Consider the following 18,896-nt stretch of genomic DNA (forward strand, 5'->3'; position numbering starts at 1 on the left):
GCGTGCCATGACATATGCTCTGCCGGCATTAGCAATACAATGCAATCCATCCTTCTAGGATGTATATTTACACGATCCAATCGGATCAATAAGCCAAAGCATGAACCTGCGAAGCGAAATATCGTACGAATTACGGAGTATCGTTATTGTGACAAAGCTGGGGTGATGACAATTAAATCCAAATCGATAGGCGATGCTCCACAGACAGATCCCTGTCTCCAGTCGGCATTGTTGCATGTGGATGAGAATCATTGTATTGAATCTTTATTTTCACTACATCACAAGTACCTAGTTATGCCAGATCACATCCTTGGTGGCCTTGCTACCGTAAACTAGACCTACTCCATCTTCTGCTGTGCAGGTCGCCCAAGAATCTGTACAATCCATACGACTCAATGATGCTAGTGTGAGCCTCGGTGTAATGTAATCAAACTGCAGCCGCAAGCAATCTTAATCACAAGGGATGCGAGAGTTGAACCCGCTTGCTCTAGTCGAGCAGCAAACCTTGACAAATTATTCTCCAGAGTGGGACTTGGCACAAAAGATCCCATTCCCAGCGAGCTTCCAGATCAAGATTCTATTTGTCAAGTTCGCATATGCCGAGGCGAGTCGTTTCGATATGTCGCCCAGGTGAGGCTCTCGGCATAATGCATGCGAACCCTAGGCTGTCGCATGTGGAAAGGCATCAACAGAGTTTTCCTTTTCGAGATTTTTGTGTCTGTACCTCAACCGTTGCAGTATCTGCATATTGGAGCAAGATTTTATCCAGAATATACAGCCGGACGCTGATCAGTGGACCTCCGCGGTTTGAGTGCATTTTGTCACCAACTCATCAGGTTTTTTTTTTATACATTCAGCCATTGGGTTTCGTGAGTCTGGTTACTTCCTTTCTTAGGTGAGAATACGTGTTCCTAAATAACACAAGTCAGCAAGACCCAGAATTGACAAGGCACTTTGCCGTGATATCATTAGCCAGCCTACCTTTTCCAATTCTAGGTCAGGTTTTCGATGCCGTTTCTAACTTGAAATGCCTGGAGAAAAGGCCTCTGAAAGAGGTCTAACTTCTTCCCGATCAAGGACCCTGCCACATCGATGGATTACTATGTATCTTAAAATACATCCGTGGTGTTGATGACGACTGCGTAGCATGTTAAGCCCAAGTCTATCCAGGGCGGCGAGGGTCTAAACCGGACGGCCTGGTTGGGCTAACAATCCCCAACCCTGCGAAACCTGGACCTTGCAAGTTGAGTGTCCCGATATCAAACCGCTTCGAACAGCCGTCCTCCATATGTCTACCAATTCAACTATTAGAGTTTGTGAGCGCCAGAGTGCATGGCATGCTTACCTTCTCAGAGTGTCCTTTCGAGCAAAGAGGCGTCCACAATAGTCACACTTATGATTGCGCTCCTTCATGTGCACACTCTGGTGGTGTCGTTGAAGATCGGTCTTCCGCACAAACTTCTTGGTGCACCCGTCGACAGTGCAGGGAAACGGATATTCGCGCTTCTCATCATGAGTCTCCAGGTGCGATTTGTAGTTGTAGCTGCGACTGAAGAACTTCCCGCATCCTTTGACTTCGCATTGAAAGTTTGCCTCCTCCTTCGATGTGTGCTTTCTGGTGGGTCTCTTGGCCTTGTTCGTCTTTAATAGTCTCCTCTCCGGGCCAAAATCAGGAAGTTGGTTTTGCGGGGTAGAATAGAACTGAGGCACCTCATATTCTTGCTTCGGCCAGGCCGTTGAACCACTTGCGCCGAGGCTGGAGGGCAGATTTGAAGCGAAGGGGGGCCCGTCGGTTTGATAAGCAGCAGCAGATGGACCGGCTGTTGAGTACGGTTGCGGCTCATATCCCTGGCCATAGCTGCTCACGGAGCCTTCGGCTCTGAATCTCGAGTTAGAGGGATCTTGCAAGTATCCATATGGTGGCCTTGCGCCTATTGACGGCGCTCGCGAGGATTGGCTGGTAGACGACAATGAGGGCTCATGGACTGACGGGTTGCGACTGGGCGACATGTAGGCGTCATGTGTCTGATATGGGGCAGGCAAACAAGAGTCGTATCCAGCAAATGCATTAAAATCCGCATGCAGGGCGTCAGGTTCTACCGAGCTTGAAGAAGCTGTGCTTGTCCCAGCCACTAAGCCGTCTGGTGTGACCCAAGCAGTGCTACCGTGGTCCATGGGAGGCGGTGATAGAAGCTCTGGCTGAGGCACTGTGAACCAGCGAGCGTGGTGGGAGTACGAATTCGAATCCAAGTCTGACTGTGAAACGCCTGAGACAGCTTGCTGAAATGGAGAGCCGTAGCAAGACGGCAGACGATTTGGGGGGCAGGAAGTGTCAGAACTGGACGAACTCGTTTCGAAGAACTGTGAATACTGCGATACGGGGGAGTTCGAGGTCGAGGGAGGTGTCAGGTACATATTTGAGGTCGTTATAGAAAGCAAGTATGCGAGGGTCGGGTTAGAATCCGTGGGGATGCTAGGGTCTCATGAGCCATGCACTTCCGGTAGGTAGAGAACCATAGGCCACAGGCACCGTTAGATTAGGTACTGCAGTGAGTAGAGATTCATCGACCAAGACGGGAAACCCCATGACGGGGTATCAGTTGGATAAATACAGCGAGGGCACAACCAACACGGGAGATGGAGTTGTGAGCAACAGACGCAGACGGACGGTGGCAACAAAGACGAACGTCGACCAGACCAAGTCCTGGGCGAGAAATGGGCGTACGTACAGGGAAGATCGATTACTTAGATCCTCTTTGATGAAGCTACTACCATCGATGAATTAGACCCAGACGAGGATTGTCGAAGGATCAGTCTCCGCCTGCATGGGGGGGTGCTAGAGAAACAGGCAAGACAGGCTAGACAGACGAGTCCAGGGTGGGGAGACGGGTAGGTTGGCGTTCACGGCTAGAGAGCCACTGGGAAGGTGTCGAGAAGCGGGTGACGGGGCCGGGAGGAGAGCGAAATGAGGTCTAGGCTAGGATCGAGCTCGCCAACCACACGGCTGGGCCATTGCGACCCTTGACAGATCTCGCGGATGACTTGAGGTAGATAACGGTATCGCTAGGGCCGTTTGCTGTCACCAGCCAGCCAAGCAAGATGTGTGCAAGTCAGACCGTTGAGTGCCCCAAATTAGAGCATAAAATCAACCCTAACGCGAGCTAAGGTATAGAGGGCCGCATTCCGCAGCGACCAGGATTTCCAAGACCTGAGAGACAGCTGCTTAACACTCTGTGCAGGCACTGTTGTTGGTGCAACGATAACGAACAAAGTAGCATAGAGGCAGAGCCTAGCCCCAGCTCAGCCCAAGCCAGTCCAGGTTTGGAATATGTCCGTATTTGAACCATGTTCGTGGGTTCTTTTTCAAACTGATGCCATCGTCCCATGAGTTCTCCACCATCAAGAGCCAACACAAGAAGCCAACACTAACACACTCAGAAGATATCGAGTACGGCACACTGCGCTGTCTCTTAATTGAAGCGTGCGCACAGCCCCAATTTGGCAAGCTGGCCCATGCAGTTCAAGCATTTGTAGTGCGATGACCGCAAGGTAGTGCAGGTGCGTGAGAACCAACGACGGTGGCCCGCGGTTTTAGGTAGGTAGGTACGTAAGGCACCTTGGTGAGTAGGTCAACAAGTGAGCGCATTTGTCGTTGGCATCCTATGGTTGCTCGCTGTTATTATCTTTGGAGGGCAGCATGGTAGATCCGCCGAGACAGAATCAAGGAAAAGTTTGATGGTTGCAACGTCATAAACACCATTCCACGGACTGTTATAATCCCTTTGGGCTCTGTTGACCAATTAGAATATGGGGGCCATCGCCGCTGACCTTTTGACGACGATTCATACTTTGCGTCCACATATCATCTCGCGTTCCTGAAGATGGAGGCTCCTTGGCCAAATCATGGATCGTTCATGTGCGGACATAGCTGCCATCAGGATGATGGCCAGGGGCCTTACAGTAGGCTCTGATCTCTGTATGCGTCCCGTCTCAACGGCATGGCAGGGCCAACGGATCAGGTGGTGCGACTCGTGCGAGTCCGGCTCGGTGCAAGCCAGGGGAATGGTAAGGCCAAATAGGAACCGGGCTAGATCCGAAGAGCCGATACGGTAAAGTACGAGGAAACGGCTCACGACCGAGGAAACCCCAGAGGATAATAGGGAATAAACCCCTGGTCGTACCGGTCAAGTGCTGTGTTTGGCTTGGGGCAGGGCCGTGACTCCGGCCGGTCTGGAGAATGGATGTGATATGTGGAAGCTCAAAAGTCCACTCATGTCCAATTTATCCCTACACGCTGCCGTTGCACGGAATAATTAGGTGGGCGCGGTCCAGGTGGGTCAGGAACTTGTGGAGTGGGCACGATGTAACGAAAGGACAGTGCTGTTTATCCTTGAAACGGCCTGTGATGGTACTTCTGAAGGCCCAAATGGCGCGGCTGTTTGTTAGGGAGTCTACAGTGTCTGCAACCTTACCAGATGTGACAGTAGATATCGGCTTGTTCCTGGCCTCAAGCCCGCTCAACGGCCGGTGGCGCCCCGCAAAACGGCCTCTACTGTGCTATACATATCGACGGCATTGGGTGCACGCATGCACGCACATGTTTGCAAATAGCCTCAATATTCATTCATCCCGTTTAAACGCAGCCGGACCGAAGGTACTGCATCTCAAATCCACGGCACAAAATACAGTTTGAGCCTTGTCTTGCCTTGCTTTCCCTTGCCTTGCCTTACCCTACGGCGGCCCGGTCCTTTTAATCCTCCGCTCTTATACTGCGTGTACTCCGTCCGTATAGAATTAGGATGTTGGGTACCTTTGCGCATCCATATCTGCAGCTGAGATAGATACACCCACCAAACCTTAACCTTACAGGATAAAGCCCACTTGGACGGAGATTATAAGCCATATCCGCGTTGCTCTCGCGGTTAGATAGGTAGTAGGTATTTTCAGAAAGCAAGATCTCCTTTGCCAGTCCATGCGTCTAGGGGAGACGATGAAGTGCATCCGGCGATGCTACTGCGCTAAATGATGACGCTGCGTACAATACACCAGCAATGGAGGAGCAAGAAATGGAACATCTGTACAAACTGCGGGTATTCATCATCAGCCAAGCAAGTCCGCTACCTGAAGAGTGAGCACTCAGCTAACGTTAGTACCTCGGTGGCTTCTGTTGTTGCACTGTATTTTGCTCGCCGTCCCTTGGGACCCTAATTTTTGGTCCATCCCGTCTCTAACCTCCACTAACCTACCTTACGAGGTAAAGTCGCGACGAGTTTGCCCAAATTGGCGAAAGCCAAGACAAAACGTCCCAGCTTTCCAGGGTTCCTAGACAACAATTAGTCTAACTATACAGGCCTGACAGGCGCAGGCGCACCGGTTCTTTTTGCCGCCGAGACGCCAAAGCCTAGGTTAAGTCCAAGATCTAATGTCAGAGCAAGCACATTTTTTTTGGTTTGTTCCTACATGAGCCAGATTCTTCAGATGCCGCATTGTTTCGCTCGACTTCCTCCTCATTGGCTGCGGGCTCGGCTATGATCATGAGCTGAAGAGTTCTTGAATGATCTACGGCGCAAGACTTACTTCCAAAACGTCCGTTTATAAGCATCGTATATCGTATACAGACCAGGCGCTGCATAGCTGTCATCGGCGCCTTGGAGGGCTTGAACCATATTAACCCATACTTTTGTCATACTACGAAACTGAGAAAAGCCACTTCCATTCAACTCGAAAACTTCCCCAAAACATGCACAACTTTAATTACAATATTATAACTGTCCTAACAAACGTTCGTCTTCAAGATCCATATAACCAACTTGAGCTTTGTGTGAGTGCATGCAAAAGGTCAAGGATCCTGGGAAACCTGGAACCTTGCAAAGGAGCCAGTCTGTTCATCCGCAGAGTCCGGCCCGAAAACTCTGCAGCAAGCAAATCAAAAGCCCTTGAACGCTCTTGAGGGCAGGAGTCATAATGATACCTTGGAGTCAGAGCTTCCACAGTAATGGGGTCGATAGACTCCACGGGGCGAGCCCACCAAGGTTACACAAACAGTATTCGGCCATGTCTTCTCATTAACGAGTTAATTACATGTCCCGGTCAAGGATGGGAGGATACCGGATGTAGAGATTGAATGAATAGACGCGGTTCGTGCGGTTACCCTCCGTGAAGATCATGATTCGAAGAGCGTCCCAAAACTGCAATCACCGATCGGTTGCTGCACAAGCTTAATTCAGAGCCAGCTCTTGACTGGCAAACCAACTGGCTCTGGATCGAGACACGCGTGGATAATCCAGGATGACAGAAAGAGGGGGGTATGTATGGTGGGCAACCTTTGACTGTTCCATCGATTCCTGGTACCTATCACCTGCAGAAGCCACTGCATTAGGAATGCCATGGCCTGTGATGAGAACGGTAGCTACGGTATTTTCTCCTTTGCTTGCTTTCACGGAGGCCATTTAGATCAGATCCTTGATGCCTGCCAGGATGACATTGCCCACCATGTTGACTTCCAGATAGCTCTTGGCAGTGAGTGTGCAACTTCGATCTGAGTGGTGACTACAGCTGATAGTTGTCGGGTTATGGCTGAGCAGTATCAAACCAAGATATCCATTCTCGTACGATTACACGTTTCTTGTAGCAGGCTAGTGTTCTTTCGCAGTTCCAATCCGCAACACGATATGCATATACAGTCCCATCTGCTTCGTTACCCATCTTCAGAAGTTGAGTGTGGTTTCGCGATGACTTCCGCCTCGCCTATCCCTGCTCAACGGTTTGGATGACATGCACCGAATTAGAGTTTCCCTGACAGACTCTAAACGGGATTCAGGCCATTTCCAAGTGAGCCGTGCACTGGTTATGATCGGTCCCCAGCCTAGGCCTTTCTCCTCGATCAGGGGTCCGCGGAGATCCATTCCACTTGGAGCCTTCCAGACCATGCATGCCATGATGATCTTCAAGTCAAGGATCTCGAAGATCTATCTCATGGCTGATGTACGTAGGAAGTGTAGCCTCAGCCCGCGTCCAGTTCCAGTTCCAGTCTCGGTCTGACAATGGAAGGTCGCGCAAGACAGGTACGTAGAGTTGCAGCACCTAAACCGGCAAATTCCCCGAAATCTGCCTTCCATATTGGTTTGTTACTGCAGTACCTCCTGTATCCTTGTCAGTTGGATATGGCATAGGCCCGTTGAGGCGGCCGCGCCCGGGGTTGCTTGTGTCCAGGACTCTACGTGTAAGTCAAAGTCCAGAGTCTAGATTGCAATAACAGACCCCTATTTCTATTCTTAGGATACCACTGCAACAAGAGCTTAGAACATTTGTTGTTGAATCCCAAAGCACTGTCACACATTAATGACGCAAGGTTTTCAAGTATCTCGTGAGTTCCTCGGCTCGACGGGTATCAGATGCTTGTCACCGAGTCTGTCAATTGCAACCCCATGATCTCGCTCTTTTACCCATGGACCAAGGCACCTAGTAAGGAATATACCTTTTCAGGAAGCCCGGAGAGTGTTCATCTACTCGCCACATATTCTCAGTATCTGTGCAATATGTCCAAGTCATAATAGTCCAGAACATGGAACCTTTCGCAAGTTTACAACCATTTATTAGGCAAGTTTATTAATATTTGAACCACATCTCTTGAGGAGTTCTGAGTTCTTGTTCTTGTCGCACCTCAGCGAACATCCATACGTATCTGTCTGTTTAGGCAAAGCCTTTGGCGAGTTGCCAGAAGTTGTCCATCTTAGTGCGGGCCAGAGCATCTCTCGCTTCCGAGTCTGTCTCACACACTTTACTTCCCCATTTTCTGAATGCTCGCGCCTTCTCTTCGCCCTCAAAGACAAGCTTGCATTCGTTCATCGACATATCCTTAAGCTCGCCATTATCCTTTTCGGCGAGAAGCCAGTCGCGTGTGGCGCCTTGTTTTCCGTCTCGGTCTCTTGACGGCGAATTCTCGGTCCAGTCGATTCGGTTAAGCATGAGCTTCTTGTACTTCTTGATACTCCATTCGCCTCCTTCTACAATCACCAAATTGAATTTGGGGTGCATGACACATATGCCTGTAAGTGCCAGTTGCTCAGCGTTCATGCCAATCTTGTAACGGTGTTGTCCATTCGCTAGGCTTCCAATCTTGAAAACCAGCATGTGAATTCCCTTCTCGGCGTCTTTTTGTTGATTTGTCGCGAGTTTGTCGTGTTTCTGATCCTTGGTGAGTTTCCTTTCTTCGTTTGTTTCGACGTGTTTCTGGTGGCGTTCCGCAATCTCTCGATTGACGCGCGCTTCGACAGCAGTTGGATCCTTGACAGCAACTAGATAAAACATTAGCATGTGATTGAGTCAACGAGATCGTATGTTAGACTCACCGTCACCAAGAACTCGCATCAGGTTGCCCTTCTTGACCTTGGGAGGCGGAGCTGGTACCAATCCCAAGCGAATTTTAGCTTGCATTTCTTTTAGCTCAGCCATTCGTCGTTGTCGCCTCAACTTCGCTTGTTCTCTCGAAGTCAGGAACATAGGCTTCGCTGCCGGAACGTGTCGATCTTGAGGTGGCTCGAGTGCAACCGGATGCTGAATGTATTCAGTGATGATGCTGTCGGCCGTTGTAAGTTTGAGTTTCGAAGGGTCATCCAGCATGTCATAGCTTCCTCCGTCAACAAGTCCTTCATCCCACCACTCAATCTCTGGCGGTGCATCCACGACATAGTTCCTTTCAACATCTAGATCGTCGTCGATACCAGCTTTTCGAGTTTGCTCTGCAATTCGTTTTTTCATCGCCTCCAAGGCGGCTTGTCGACGAAGAGCATTGGCTTGGGCGATATATTTGCCCTTCTGGTTGAATACAAGTGATCTTGACTGTCGTCCCTTCCCTCCACCAGGTTGTGTTGAAAGACTAGGATCGTAGTAGGGGTTCTCTCCATTCTGCTTATTGACCAAGCCCGACCTCGTGGCGTCTTGGGATCGGACCTTGTCTGTTCGCCCACTTGATGGCATTGGCGTCGATTCCTTTGATTTACTTGCGGGCTTATATGATCCTAGATCCTCCAAGGCAGGATGAAGTCCAACGTTTAGGCCCCCCTTTGCCTTGCTGGTTCCGATTGCTGCGGCGACTCGAGCCTTGAGTGCAGCCATCCTGTCCGCAGCAGACTCGATCTTTTGCACTCGCGATGAGGCATCGTGGCGAGGGCCGAGCCCATGGGATTGGTTGTTGCGATCCATCACTGTAGCTCAACGATGCCTGATCGTTTAGTTGAGGCTACAAAGACACTGCCTTTACAGCTGTGCTAAGGAGCGCCTTTGGAAGATCAAGAATTTCAACTGCGAATTATGGCGCGTATCAGCAGTAAAAATTCGGTTGGATGGTCCGGCGATCGTGGTTTCGGTGATGCGCGTGCAATAGATACAGCTTTTAAGATGATGCAAATGGCAAGGTCAGTAAGAGCCATGCGTGGAGACGCTGAGTAGCGCGCAAGACTGGCTCCATAGACCGGTCTAAAATTCTGCCGGGCCGCACCGCCAAAAAATTGTTCTCTCGCAAAGGTCCCCACTGCCTCTACGATTTACCTTCACTTCGCATAGTGCACTGGGAATGGATTTCGTCAGTTAACCCAAAGACGTCGCTCAATCGCCAAATTATTCGCTCGAAAGGGCGACAATAACGTCACCATGAATATCGCACAACCGGTCGCGTCCGGGGTAGAGAGCGTCGAGTTTACGTTCTTGTCGCCAAAGGAAATCCGAGCAATCTCTGTCAAGCGAATTGAGAATCCCGAAACCTTCGACAACCTTCTCAATCCTGTACCAGGCGGTCTCTATGACCCTGCCCTCGGATCATGGGGCGATGCGCCGTAAGTTCCACTGGCATACCAAGATTGACAAAGACAGCCTCTCACAGCGCAATCACAGATGCACAACATGTAACTTGAACCAGGCTACATGGTAACGCCATGCTGGACACATTCAACTCCCAGTGCCAGTCTATCATCCAGTATTCATGGACCAAGCTTATCGACTCCTGAAAGCTGCCTGCGTCTACTGCAAAGGATTCCGACTTCCTCAGAAAGAACTACACAAGTATGTGTGCCAACTAAAACTTCTTCAGCACGGCTTGATTCAGGAGGCTCACGTAGTGGGTGCCATTGGCGATAACGAGCTGGCCATCGAGCTCGGGGACTTCTCTGAATTGGAAAGTGAAGCTGAGGAGGAGGGCGGCACCAACTCGATCGATAACGTAACACGCGCAAGAGACAAGTACGTTGACAAGTGTCTTAGCGGTATCAAGATCAAGAGAGGCGACACAAAGAGAGGAAAACACGAGGGATCGAGCGAAATGCGTCGTGAGATTATTAAGGAGTTTCTGGCAGAAATCACCAAGCGCAGAGTTTGCGCTAGCTGTGGTGGCATTTCACCTTCATACCGCAAGGATCGATTTGTTAAAGTTTTTGAGAGATCACTATCTGATAAGGACAAGGCCAAGATGGCTCAGAAGAATTTCAAGCAGGCCGATGCTATGGCCAGGGTCCACCAAGCTGCAACCAAACAGAAGCCCGATGGATACTCATCCGACGAGGGCGTTGCAGATGTGGCTTCTCCTACTCGTGAGACTTCCCGCGTTAATGGAGATGTCACGGATCAGGACACGGAGATGATAGATGCGGACACGGCTTCTACTTCTTCTTCTCCACAGCGGTATATCAGCGCCATGGAGGTTCGAGCTCGACTCAACGAGTTGTTCACCAAGGAGCAAGAATTGGTTTCCCTCCTATACAACGCGAAGCCCCCGACCCGCAGCTCTACTAATGTCACGCCCGACATGTTCTTTTTGACAACCATCCTAGTTCCTCCCAACCGCTACCGCCCCGAAGCTCGAACAGGCGAGTCCGAGATTTCTGAAGCCCAGCAAAATTCTCTTTACAAAAATATTCTCAGAGGCTGTGGAACGATCGCGCGTCTACACAGGGAGTTACAGGAGGAAAAAGCCGATGTCAACAGGATGCATCAGGCCTCAGCAGAGCTTCAAGAGTCGGTCAACGCGCTCATCGATAAGAATAAAAACCCGGTTCAAGGTGCTGCAGCGAAGCGCAACGAGGATGGCATCAAGCAGAAGCTCGAGAAGAAGGAAGGTCTCTTCCGAAAGAACATGATGGGTAAGCGTGTTAACTACGCCGCTCGAAGTGTCATCTCACCCGATCCCAATATCGAGACCAACGAAATCGGTGTGCCACCTGTCTTTGCGAAAAAGTTGACGTATCCCGAGCCAGTGACCAGTCACAACTTCAGAGACATGCAACAAGCTGTCATCAACGGTGTCGACAAATGGCCTGGCGCTTTCGCCATCGAGAATGAAAATGGCCAGATCGTCAACCTTCGCAACAAATCAGTCGACGACCGTGTGTCTCTCGCAAATCAGCTACTGGCTCCCACAAGCAGCAATGCTGCTAGGACCCGGAACAAGAAAGTCTACCGCCATCTGACCAATGGCGATGTTGTCCTGATGAACCGGCAGCCAACACTTCACAAACCGTCTATTATGGGACATCGAGTTCGAGTTCTCCCTGGCGAGAAGACGATTCGAATGCACTACGCCAACTGTAACACATACAACGCTGATTTCGATGGTGATGAGATGAACATGCATTTCCCGCAGAACGAAGTTGCCCGCGCCGAAGCCCTCCAGATTGCCGACACTGATCACCAATACCTATCTGGTACTGCGGGGAAACCTCTCCGAGGTCTCATTCAGGATCATATCTCGGTATCCGTTGCTCTCTGTAACCGCGACACATTCTTCACCAAGGGCGACTATCAACAACTGGTTTACAACGCATTGCGGCCCGAGAGTGGCCACATTGTTGGCGAGAGAATCGAACTTGTTGCCCCTGCAGTGATCCGACCTGTAGCTCGATGGACTGGCAAGCAGGTCATCACCACCATCTTGAAGAACATGCAGCCTCCCAACTGCGGCGGGCTTTCCATGAAAGCGGAAACGCAAATCAAAGCCAGTCAGTGGGGTGTTAACTCTGAAGAAGGAACTGTTGTTTTTCAGGATGGCGAATTCATCGCCGGTATTCTGGATAAGTCACAGATTGGTCCCAGCTCTGGTGGTGTCATCCACGCTGTTCATGAGATTTATGGCCCGGCTGTTGCGGGTAAGCTCTTGAGTAGTCTCGGTAGGTTGCTCACGAGGTATCTCAACATGAGGGCTTTCTCCTGTGGTATGGATGATTTGAGACTTACGCCTGAGGGAGAGCAAGCCCGGCGAGAAGCGCTTGTGCCTGCCGACTCAGTGGGTCTCAAAGTTGCATCTTCCTACGTTTCTCTCGAGCAGGACCCAGGTCCTAGAGATCCTCTGCTATTGGAGCGTCTGGAAGAGGTACTTCGCGACGACAGCAAACAAGAAGGTCTGGATCTTCTGATGAAGGAAGGTCTTAGTAAGATCACGGACAAGATCCAGACAGCTACCATGCCTGTTGGTCTCGAGAAGGCTTTCCCCTTCAACCAGATGCAAGCCATGACAACATCCGGTGCCAAGGGATCCAGAGTCAATGCCTCGCTGATTTCTTGCAACCTTGGTCAGCAGGTTTTGGAGGGTCGGCGTGTCCCTATCATGGTCAGCGGCAAGTCATTGCCATGCTTTAACCCATTCGAGACTCATGCTCGAGCTGGCGGTTATATCGTGCAGCGCTTCCTTACAGGGATCCGGCCTCAAGAGTACTATTTCCATCACATGGCCGGTCGAGAAGGTCTGATCGATACTGCTGTTAAGACGTCCCGCTCCGGTTACCTACAGCGATGTGTTATCAAGGGTATGGAGGGTTTGACGGTCGCGTACGATACCACCGTGCGAGATGCAGATGGCTCCATGATCCAGTTCCTGTACGGCGAGGATGGGCTCGATGTTTCCAAGCAGAAGTATTTGACTGATTTCAGCTTCATCCTGGAGAACGTCACATCAGAGGCTTCACAGCTCCGTTACGACCCCAGCGTTGGCGACCGCCTAGGAATGCACCGCGATGCAATCACCAAATACATGAAGAAGGCTCTCAAGCACACCAACATCAAAGATCCCAAAGCTCAGGACCCGATCTCAGGTCTCTTCAACCCTGCCACGACCGCGTTCGCCACATCTGAGAACTTCTACAAGGCCATGACTTCATACATCAAGGAGAACAAGGATGGCCTTGTCCGGGACAAATCGGATAAGAACAAGCTTGCGCTCTCTCGTGTGAGCCTCAATAAGAAGAATGCGGAGATGCTGTTCGCGATGAAATACTTGCGGTCTCTTGTGGAGCCTGGAGAAGCTGTCGGTATCGTAGCGGGTCAGTCTGTTGGTGAGCCTTCGACGCAAATGACATTGAACACCTTCCATTTGGCTGGTCACTCTGCAAAGAACGTCACGCTGGGTATCCCTCGACTGCGTGAGATTCTCATGACAGCTAGCGACAAGATCTCCACCCCAGCCATGTCTATTTACCCAATCGAGGAGATGTCTGTAGAAGATGCAGAGATCTTTGCCAAGTCCATCTCAGTGTTGCCTCTTGGGTTCATTCTCGATAGCATCAACGTTGAAGAGAAGGTTGGTCAAGGCAAGATTTACGGTTCGGCCAAGATTTACAAGGTCGATATACAGTTCTTCGACTCGGAGGAGTACACCAAGACATATGCCATCAATATCTCGGACGTTGTCGAGGCTGTTGAGAGGAAGCTCCTCCACCGGCTACTGGCTCTTGTGAAGAAGGACATCAGGAAGCGAATGACAATGTCTACAATGGCCACTCCCGATGTTGGCGCCAAGGCTGGTGTTGTGGAGACGGCTGCTCCCAATGCTGAAGCTGCCGGCAATTTCGATGATGATGAAGACGATGAGGATGGTGATGATGACGCGACGAATGCCAAGCAGCGAGCCAAACGAAGCGAGGCAGTGTCGTATGGACCCAACGATGATGACGACGATGCCGTGCAGCAGGAAATGGAGCGGGATGCCGGTGACGATGATGCTGATGAGGATGAAGATTTCGGTGGCAGCCCCCAGCAGGCGGAAGGTGACGGGGATGGTGACGATGTCGACTGGTCTGCAAAGGCACGAACCAACCGGGTCCTTGAACAATACGCCGAGGTTATAGACTTCTCGTTCGACGAGAAGACGGGAGCCAGCTGCAGTTTCACACTGGAGTACGATTCAACTATTCCCAAAGTCCTCATGCTCAACCTCGTTCAAGACGCTGTGAGGAAGACGGTGATCCAGGAGATTTCTGGCGTCGGTGCCTGCACCCTTGTCGAGGAGAAGGACACAAAGGTCATCCATACAGCGGGTGTGAACCTGCAGGCAATGCAGCGATACAGCGATTTCATCGACCCCAACCGCATCCAGACCAACGACATCGCTGCCGTACTGGCCGTGTACGGTGTTGAAGCAGCTCGCCAAAACATCGTGCAAGAACTTGCCGGCGTCTTCGGATCTCACGGCATCAAGGTGGACAACCGCCACCTGAACCTGATCGGAGACCACATGACGAGAAATGGTGGATTCACACCTTTCAACCGAATGGGTCTGAAGGGTAACGTCAGCCCCTTCACTAAGATGAGTTTCGAGACGACGCTCGCATTCCTCAAGGACGCTGTGCTGGATGGTGATTGGGACGATCTGTCTACGCCCAGTGGTCGGCTGGTGATGGGTAGACTTGGAAAGGTTGGCACAGGTGGCTTCGATGTTTTGGCGCAACTTCCCACATATCATGTTGATTCTTTGGCGTAATTTGGTCTGTAATAAAAAGAGTAGATGCAATCAATTTGATCGATTATATAATACTTGTTCGAATAAGCCGTTGAATCCCTCGCGTCCGTCAACAGAGTAAATAGTCCCATGGAGCCAGCTTTGGAGGCTGTAGAAGTCGAGGTACAATAATGCAAATCTCCATCGGGTTTGATAATTGCACGATGCAGTCAGTTAATGATGAATGAGTGAGCGAGTGACTGAGCACTTGCGACTATTTCCACAGGCTGTGGCGATGAGTCATTTAATATGGATCGTGACGGCTTGGAAATGTGGTAAATGTTAGGCTCCCCTCGCAGTTGGCTATTGTGCACTATGTCAGTTCACGATTAGGCAATGGGACCAGGTACCATGTGGCGCACGAATTCTGTTGACATCAATCAGACGCGCATGTGCGGTCAAACACGCTACGATATTCACGTTTTGAATCGAGAGCGAGATGGCGCGATGGCGATTAAGCTACATACAATCCATCAATAGCAAATCACACGAGGAACGAGAAATGATGATCAAAGACCGGTGGTCGATTGCGTAGGGCAGCTAACTAGCTTGCCATTTAATATACATCCCAACTGTAGAAAGCATGTTCCTCGTGAACGCCTTGATTATCCCCTAACCATGATATCCCTCGTGTCAAAGCAAAAAGTCGTGATCCTCCCAAATACCCATGTGTGAGATCGCTTAGTTACGCTCACCGCGGAGGCGGCGGGCGAGCTGGATGTCCTTGGATTGGATGGTGACACGCTTGGCATGGATGGCGCAGAGGTTGGTGTCCTCGAAGAGGGAGACGAGGTAGGACTCAACGGACTCCTGGAGAGCACCGATGGCAGAAGACTGGAAGCGGAGATCAGACTTGAAGTCCTGGGCAATCTCACGAACCTGTTTGTCTCATGTTAGTATATGTCAAGTGATGATTGATGTATATTGGTGGTACTCACCAGACGCTGGAAGGGGAGCTTTCGGATGAGGAGCTCGGTCGACTTCTGGTATCGTCGAATCTCACGGAGAGCGACGGTACCAGGCTTATAGCGGTGAGGCTTCTTGACACCTCCGGTAGAGGGGGCGGACTTGCGGGCTGTTGGTGATGATGTTAGTGATGACGTTTTTTATGTATCAAGACGTGTCGCGTCGAGATGAAGTCGCGGTGAAGACTTACCGGCCTTGGAAGCGAGCTGCTTGCGAGGGGCCTTGCCACCAGTGGACTTTCGGGCGGTCTGCTTAGTGCGAGCCATTGTTGAAGATTGATGTGATGAAAAGGTTAAAAGAGGATGTGGTTGATGATGATGGTTGTTGTTGATGATTGTGGGGGTGGAAGGCTGAAGTGGGTGTGTGATGCAGAAGGAAAAGATGAGAGAGGGAGCAGGCGGGGGGATTCCTTTATACCTGAGTGTGCAGGCGGCGGCTGATCTGAGTGCAGTGGACCGTGCGCGCTGATTGGAGTGTGTTTTTTGCAATCACCCACCGAAAATGGAAAAATGGGGCCCTGGCGAAAAATGCACCACTGATTGCAAAAAAAATGTGCTCGCGTGCTAATTTTCTATTGGCTCCAATTTCCATTTGTCTCGTCTGCACGCGTAAGGTAAGGAAGGTAGCGCCCCACGCACGCTTGTCAAAGTCACCCACCCGTTGGAATCTGATCTCTATTTTGCCAGGCAGCCAATGGCGAATTTGCTGTCCCAGGCCATGAATTTCAGTCCAGGCACCCGATTATTCCGATAATTGACTGAGGCGAAACTCGTCCCGGGGAAACGGGCCATAAGGTAGCCACAGTCACAGTCCACTCTGGGGAACATGTCGCTATCCCGTTCCCGTTACCGTCTTTGTATGCCTTGTGTGATGTTGGATGTGATGAATTTTTTGGTCTTTGTAGTCTGCTGTATTGTAATGCTTGGTGGTCAGTCTATGACTGGCTGTGACTTTATGTGTTCTCAATTGCTTAGACTATATGTAATGTTTGTTATTCTGGTAAATATGCAAGACGATAATTATTAATATTAGTTCCGTTTAATGCCTTGGTACTCTCTTGTTGAGCTTTAATTGACATCATCGGATTCTTTCACTTTTTGTGTTTATGTCTGAGTATCAAGTTGGGCATTTTGAGTTGGTAGACATGTTTAATGATATAGTTTACCTTGTTCGACGAGACAGTAAACTCACACAACCGTAACGTAATTCGCCACAGACGATACACAGTGAGTCACAATAGCTTAGAGTTTATGCCATAAGGTCTATAACAACATTTCAACAACTTTACCACTTTACAGTATGTCCATGTTACACACATGATATAACAAACATATTGTGGTTAAAAACTACCCTACAACGAGACTTTACACTGGTGGGACAATATCGCATGAGTGGCTCAAGTTTAATTGGCTGGGGTGCGTGTTATGCTGCTGAGTGCCGGAAGCTTGAGAGCCTGAGACCGACCACCCCGCTTTCGATTTCAAAAATCAACGCAAGCCGAATTTTTAATTCGTCGGTTCAAAAATTCGCGTCACTAGGCACTTACGCTCACAGATCGCGTCGCCCGGCAGGGATCAAGATCACACAGTGGGTCCAGCCAACTGATCCCGATTCTGGCCCACTCGTACTTAAGCTCTCCCACTCCCGCACTTCATTGCTGCATCTCATACTCGAACACTTTCATCCAACGACTCTCTACATCCACTGCACATTACTATACACTACCAGTGTATATACCAACCACGCAACTAAACGACCAACTCTCCCTCTATCACAATGACTGGACGTAAGTAGCACTCCGCCTCTGCCTCTGCATACTCTCGCTCGACCACCACCGACGCGATGCGGACGCGCCTCGTGTTCTCCCCCCAAGCTTACACTTATATCAACAGGCGGCAAGGGCGGCAAGGGTCTCGGCAAGGGCGGCGCCAAGCGTCACCGAAAGATCTTGCGAGATAACATCCAGGGTATCACCAAGCCCGCCATCCGACGTCTCGCTCGCCGAGGTGGTGTCAAGCGTATCTCTGCCAGTAAGTTGCTCACCATATGCCGCAGACTCGACCGTGCCTAACACACCCGACAGTGATCTACGAGGAGACCCGCGGTGTCCTGAAGACCTTCCTCGAGGGTGTCATCCGTGACGCCGTCACCTACACCGAGCACGCCAAGCGCAAGACAGTCACATCTCTTGATGTTGTCTACGCCCTGAAGCGACAAGGCCGCACCCTCTACGGTTTCGGTGGTTAAGCTCGCTCTGTTTTACATGCTGTTACGAATCTTTGCGGTCGACTGCTTGCTGCGCAGGACCATGTAGGGTGTTTCATGACGACAAATGGGTCCGGTCTTGTTTTTGGGTGTTCTGTATCATAGGGAAACGGGGGATTACATTTGGGGATAATCGAACATGCCCTTGAGGCGATCTTGATCATCACATAGTGCCCATTTTTCTAATCGTAGTGAATATCTTGCTGTACTCCGTAAACCATGTGTGAACCATGACCACAGCCACGCGCAGACTTGTTCGCGCCAGTGCCCACGCGTTCAGAAAGTCGCGTTGGGTGGGATGTTTGTTATGTGCTGGTTCTGTTGACGCGAGTGGATGTCCTACCTGCTACATGCCGTTGTGACACGTTTACGGACCTAGGTCGCCAACAATGCTTTCATGAACGCGTTTGATTTACCTCAAGATTAGGATAGTTGATGGCATTTTATGAAGTATTGCCTATCTTCATTTATCTATTATCGTCAATAAGTGCGCCGTGCAGCTTTCCACTTACTCCAAGTTGATGGGTATATTGTCGTAGAGCTTCAGAGGGTATATTTGGATGGAAGGATGCGGCTAAGGTCGCGTGGTTTGGCGTTATCTCCCTTCTTTGTAGATGACTTCTAATACTCGCGTTCTGGAACAGTTTTAGACGACTTTCATATTCTATGTCGTTGAAGCAAACTGCCTCTCTCTCACTATATTACGCATTAAAGCACTCCGTGCACATCAGTATCCAAAGTTTGGCTTCCGGGAGAAACGTAGGTCGAGGTCTACAACAGGCAAAGCACCACTTAGACATTTTAACAGTGGAGAGATGTTTGACGGCTGGCTTCGACATAAGGCGCGCGTCGAAAACATCAGCACCCAGCCATAGCAGCCCCAAATGACACCTCTTAAAAAAACACA

At 50.3% G+C, this 18,896-nt stretch overlaps 5 protein-coding genes across 9 annotated transcripts; 2 read left to right on the forward strand and 3 right to left on the reverse strand.

Moving 5' to 3' along the window:
• Positions 1-147: 147 nt before the first annotated feature.
• Positions 148-4,275, reverse strand: FOXG_13949 (uncharacterized protein). Of its 5 annotated transcripts, XM_018394022.1 has the most exons (5): positions 3,849-4,275; positions 2,730-3,789; positions 1,346-2,473; positions 982-1,292; positions 232-911 (listed from the first exon to the last, which is right to left on the reverse strand). In XM_018394022.1, the coding sequence occupies exons 3-4, from the start codon at positions 2,413-2,415 to the stop codon at positions 1,163-1,165; spliced, it is 1,200 nt and encodes a 399-aa protein (XP_018253423.1). In that variant the 5' UTR covers positions 2,416-2,473; positions 2,730-3,789; positions 3,849-4,275; the 3' UTR covers positions 232-911; positions 982-1,162. The 5 variants fall into 5 exon arrangements, with proteins under 5 accessions (XP_018253422.1, XP_018253420.1, XP_018253423.1 ...); XM_018394021.1 differs by having other exon boundaries at positions 148-911; positions 1,346-3,789; XM_018394019.1 differs by having other exon boundaries at positions 148-911; positions 1,346-4,275.
• A 3,232-nt stretch (positions 4,276-7,507) lies between these two features.
• FOXG_13950 (uncharacterized protein) lies at positions 7,508-9,496 on the reverse strand. The gene is made up of 2 exons (XM_018394024.1): positions 8,352-9,496; positions 7,508-8,297 (listed from the first exon to the last, which is right to left on the reverse strand). Exons 1-2 carry the CDS (start codon positions 9,202-9,204, stop codon positions 7,693-7,695), a joined length of 1,458 nt encoding a protein of 485 aa, XP_018253425.1. The 5' UTR covers positions 9,205-9,496; the 3' UTR covers positions 7,508-7,692.
• A 155-nt stretch (positions 9,497-9,651) lies between these two features.
• FOXG_13951 (DNA-directed RNA polymerase I subunit RPA1) lies at positions 9,652-14,740 on the forward strand (the record flags this gene model as incomplete). The annotated part of the gene is made up of 3 exons (XM_018394025.1): positions 9,652-9,833; positions 9,917-9,924; positions 9,975-14,740. 3 exons carry the CDS (start codon positions 9,652-9,654, stop codon positions 14,738-14,740), a joined length of 4,956 nt encoding a protein of 1,651 aa, XP_018253426.1.
• Positions 14,741-15,439: 699 nt separating this feature from the next.
• FOXG_13952 (histone H3) lies at positions 15,440-15,990 on the reverse strand (the record flags this gene model as incomplete). Its single annotated transcript, XM_018394026.1, has 3 exons — positions 15,440-15,637; positions 15,697-15,833; positions 15,915-15,990. The coding sequence occupies 3 exons, from the start codon at positions 15,988-15,990 to the stop codon at positions 15,440-15,442; spliced, it is 411 nt and encodes a 136-aa protein (XP_018253427.1).
• Positions 15,991-17,245: 1,255 nt separating this feature from the next.
• Positions 17,246-18,471, forward strand: FOXG_13953 (histone H4). The gene is made up of 3 exons (XM_018394027.1): positions 17,246-17,510; positions 17,617-17,754; positions 17,808-18,471. The coding sequence occupies exons 1-3, from the start codon at positions 17,501-17,503 to the stop codon at positions 17,969-17,971; spliced, it is 312 nt and encodes a 103-aa protein (XP_018253428.1). The 5' UTR covers positions 17,246-17,500; the 3' UTR covers positions 17,972-18,471.
• The last annotated feature ends 425 nt before the right edge of the window (positions 18,472-18,896 follow it).

This window comes from Fusarium oxysporum, chromosome 10 (assembly GCF_000149955.1).
Source record: "Fusarium oxysporum f. sp. lycopersici 4287 chromosome 10, whole genome shotgun sequence".
In the NCBI taxonomy this organism is placed as follows: Eukaryota; Fungi; Ascomycota; class Sordariomycetes; order Hypocreales; family Nectriaceae; genus Fusarium; species Fusarium oxysporum.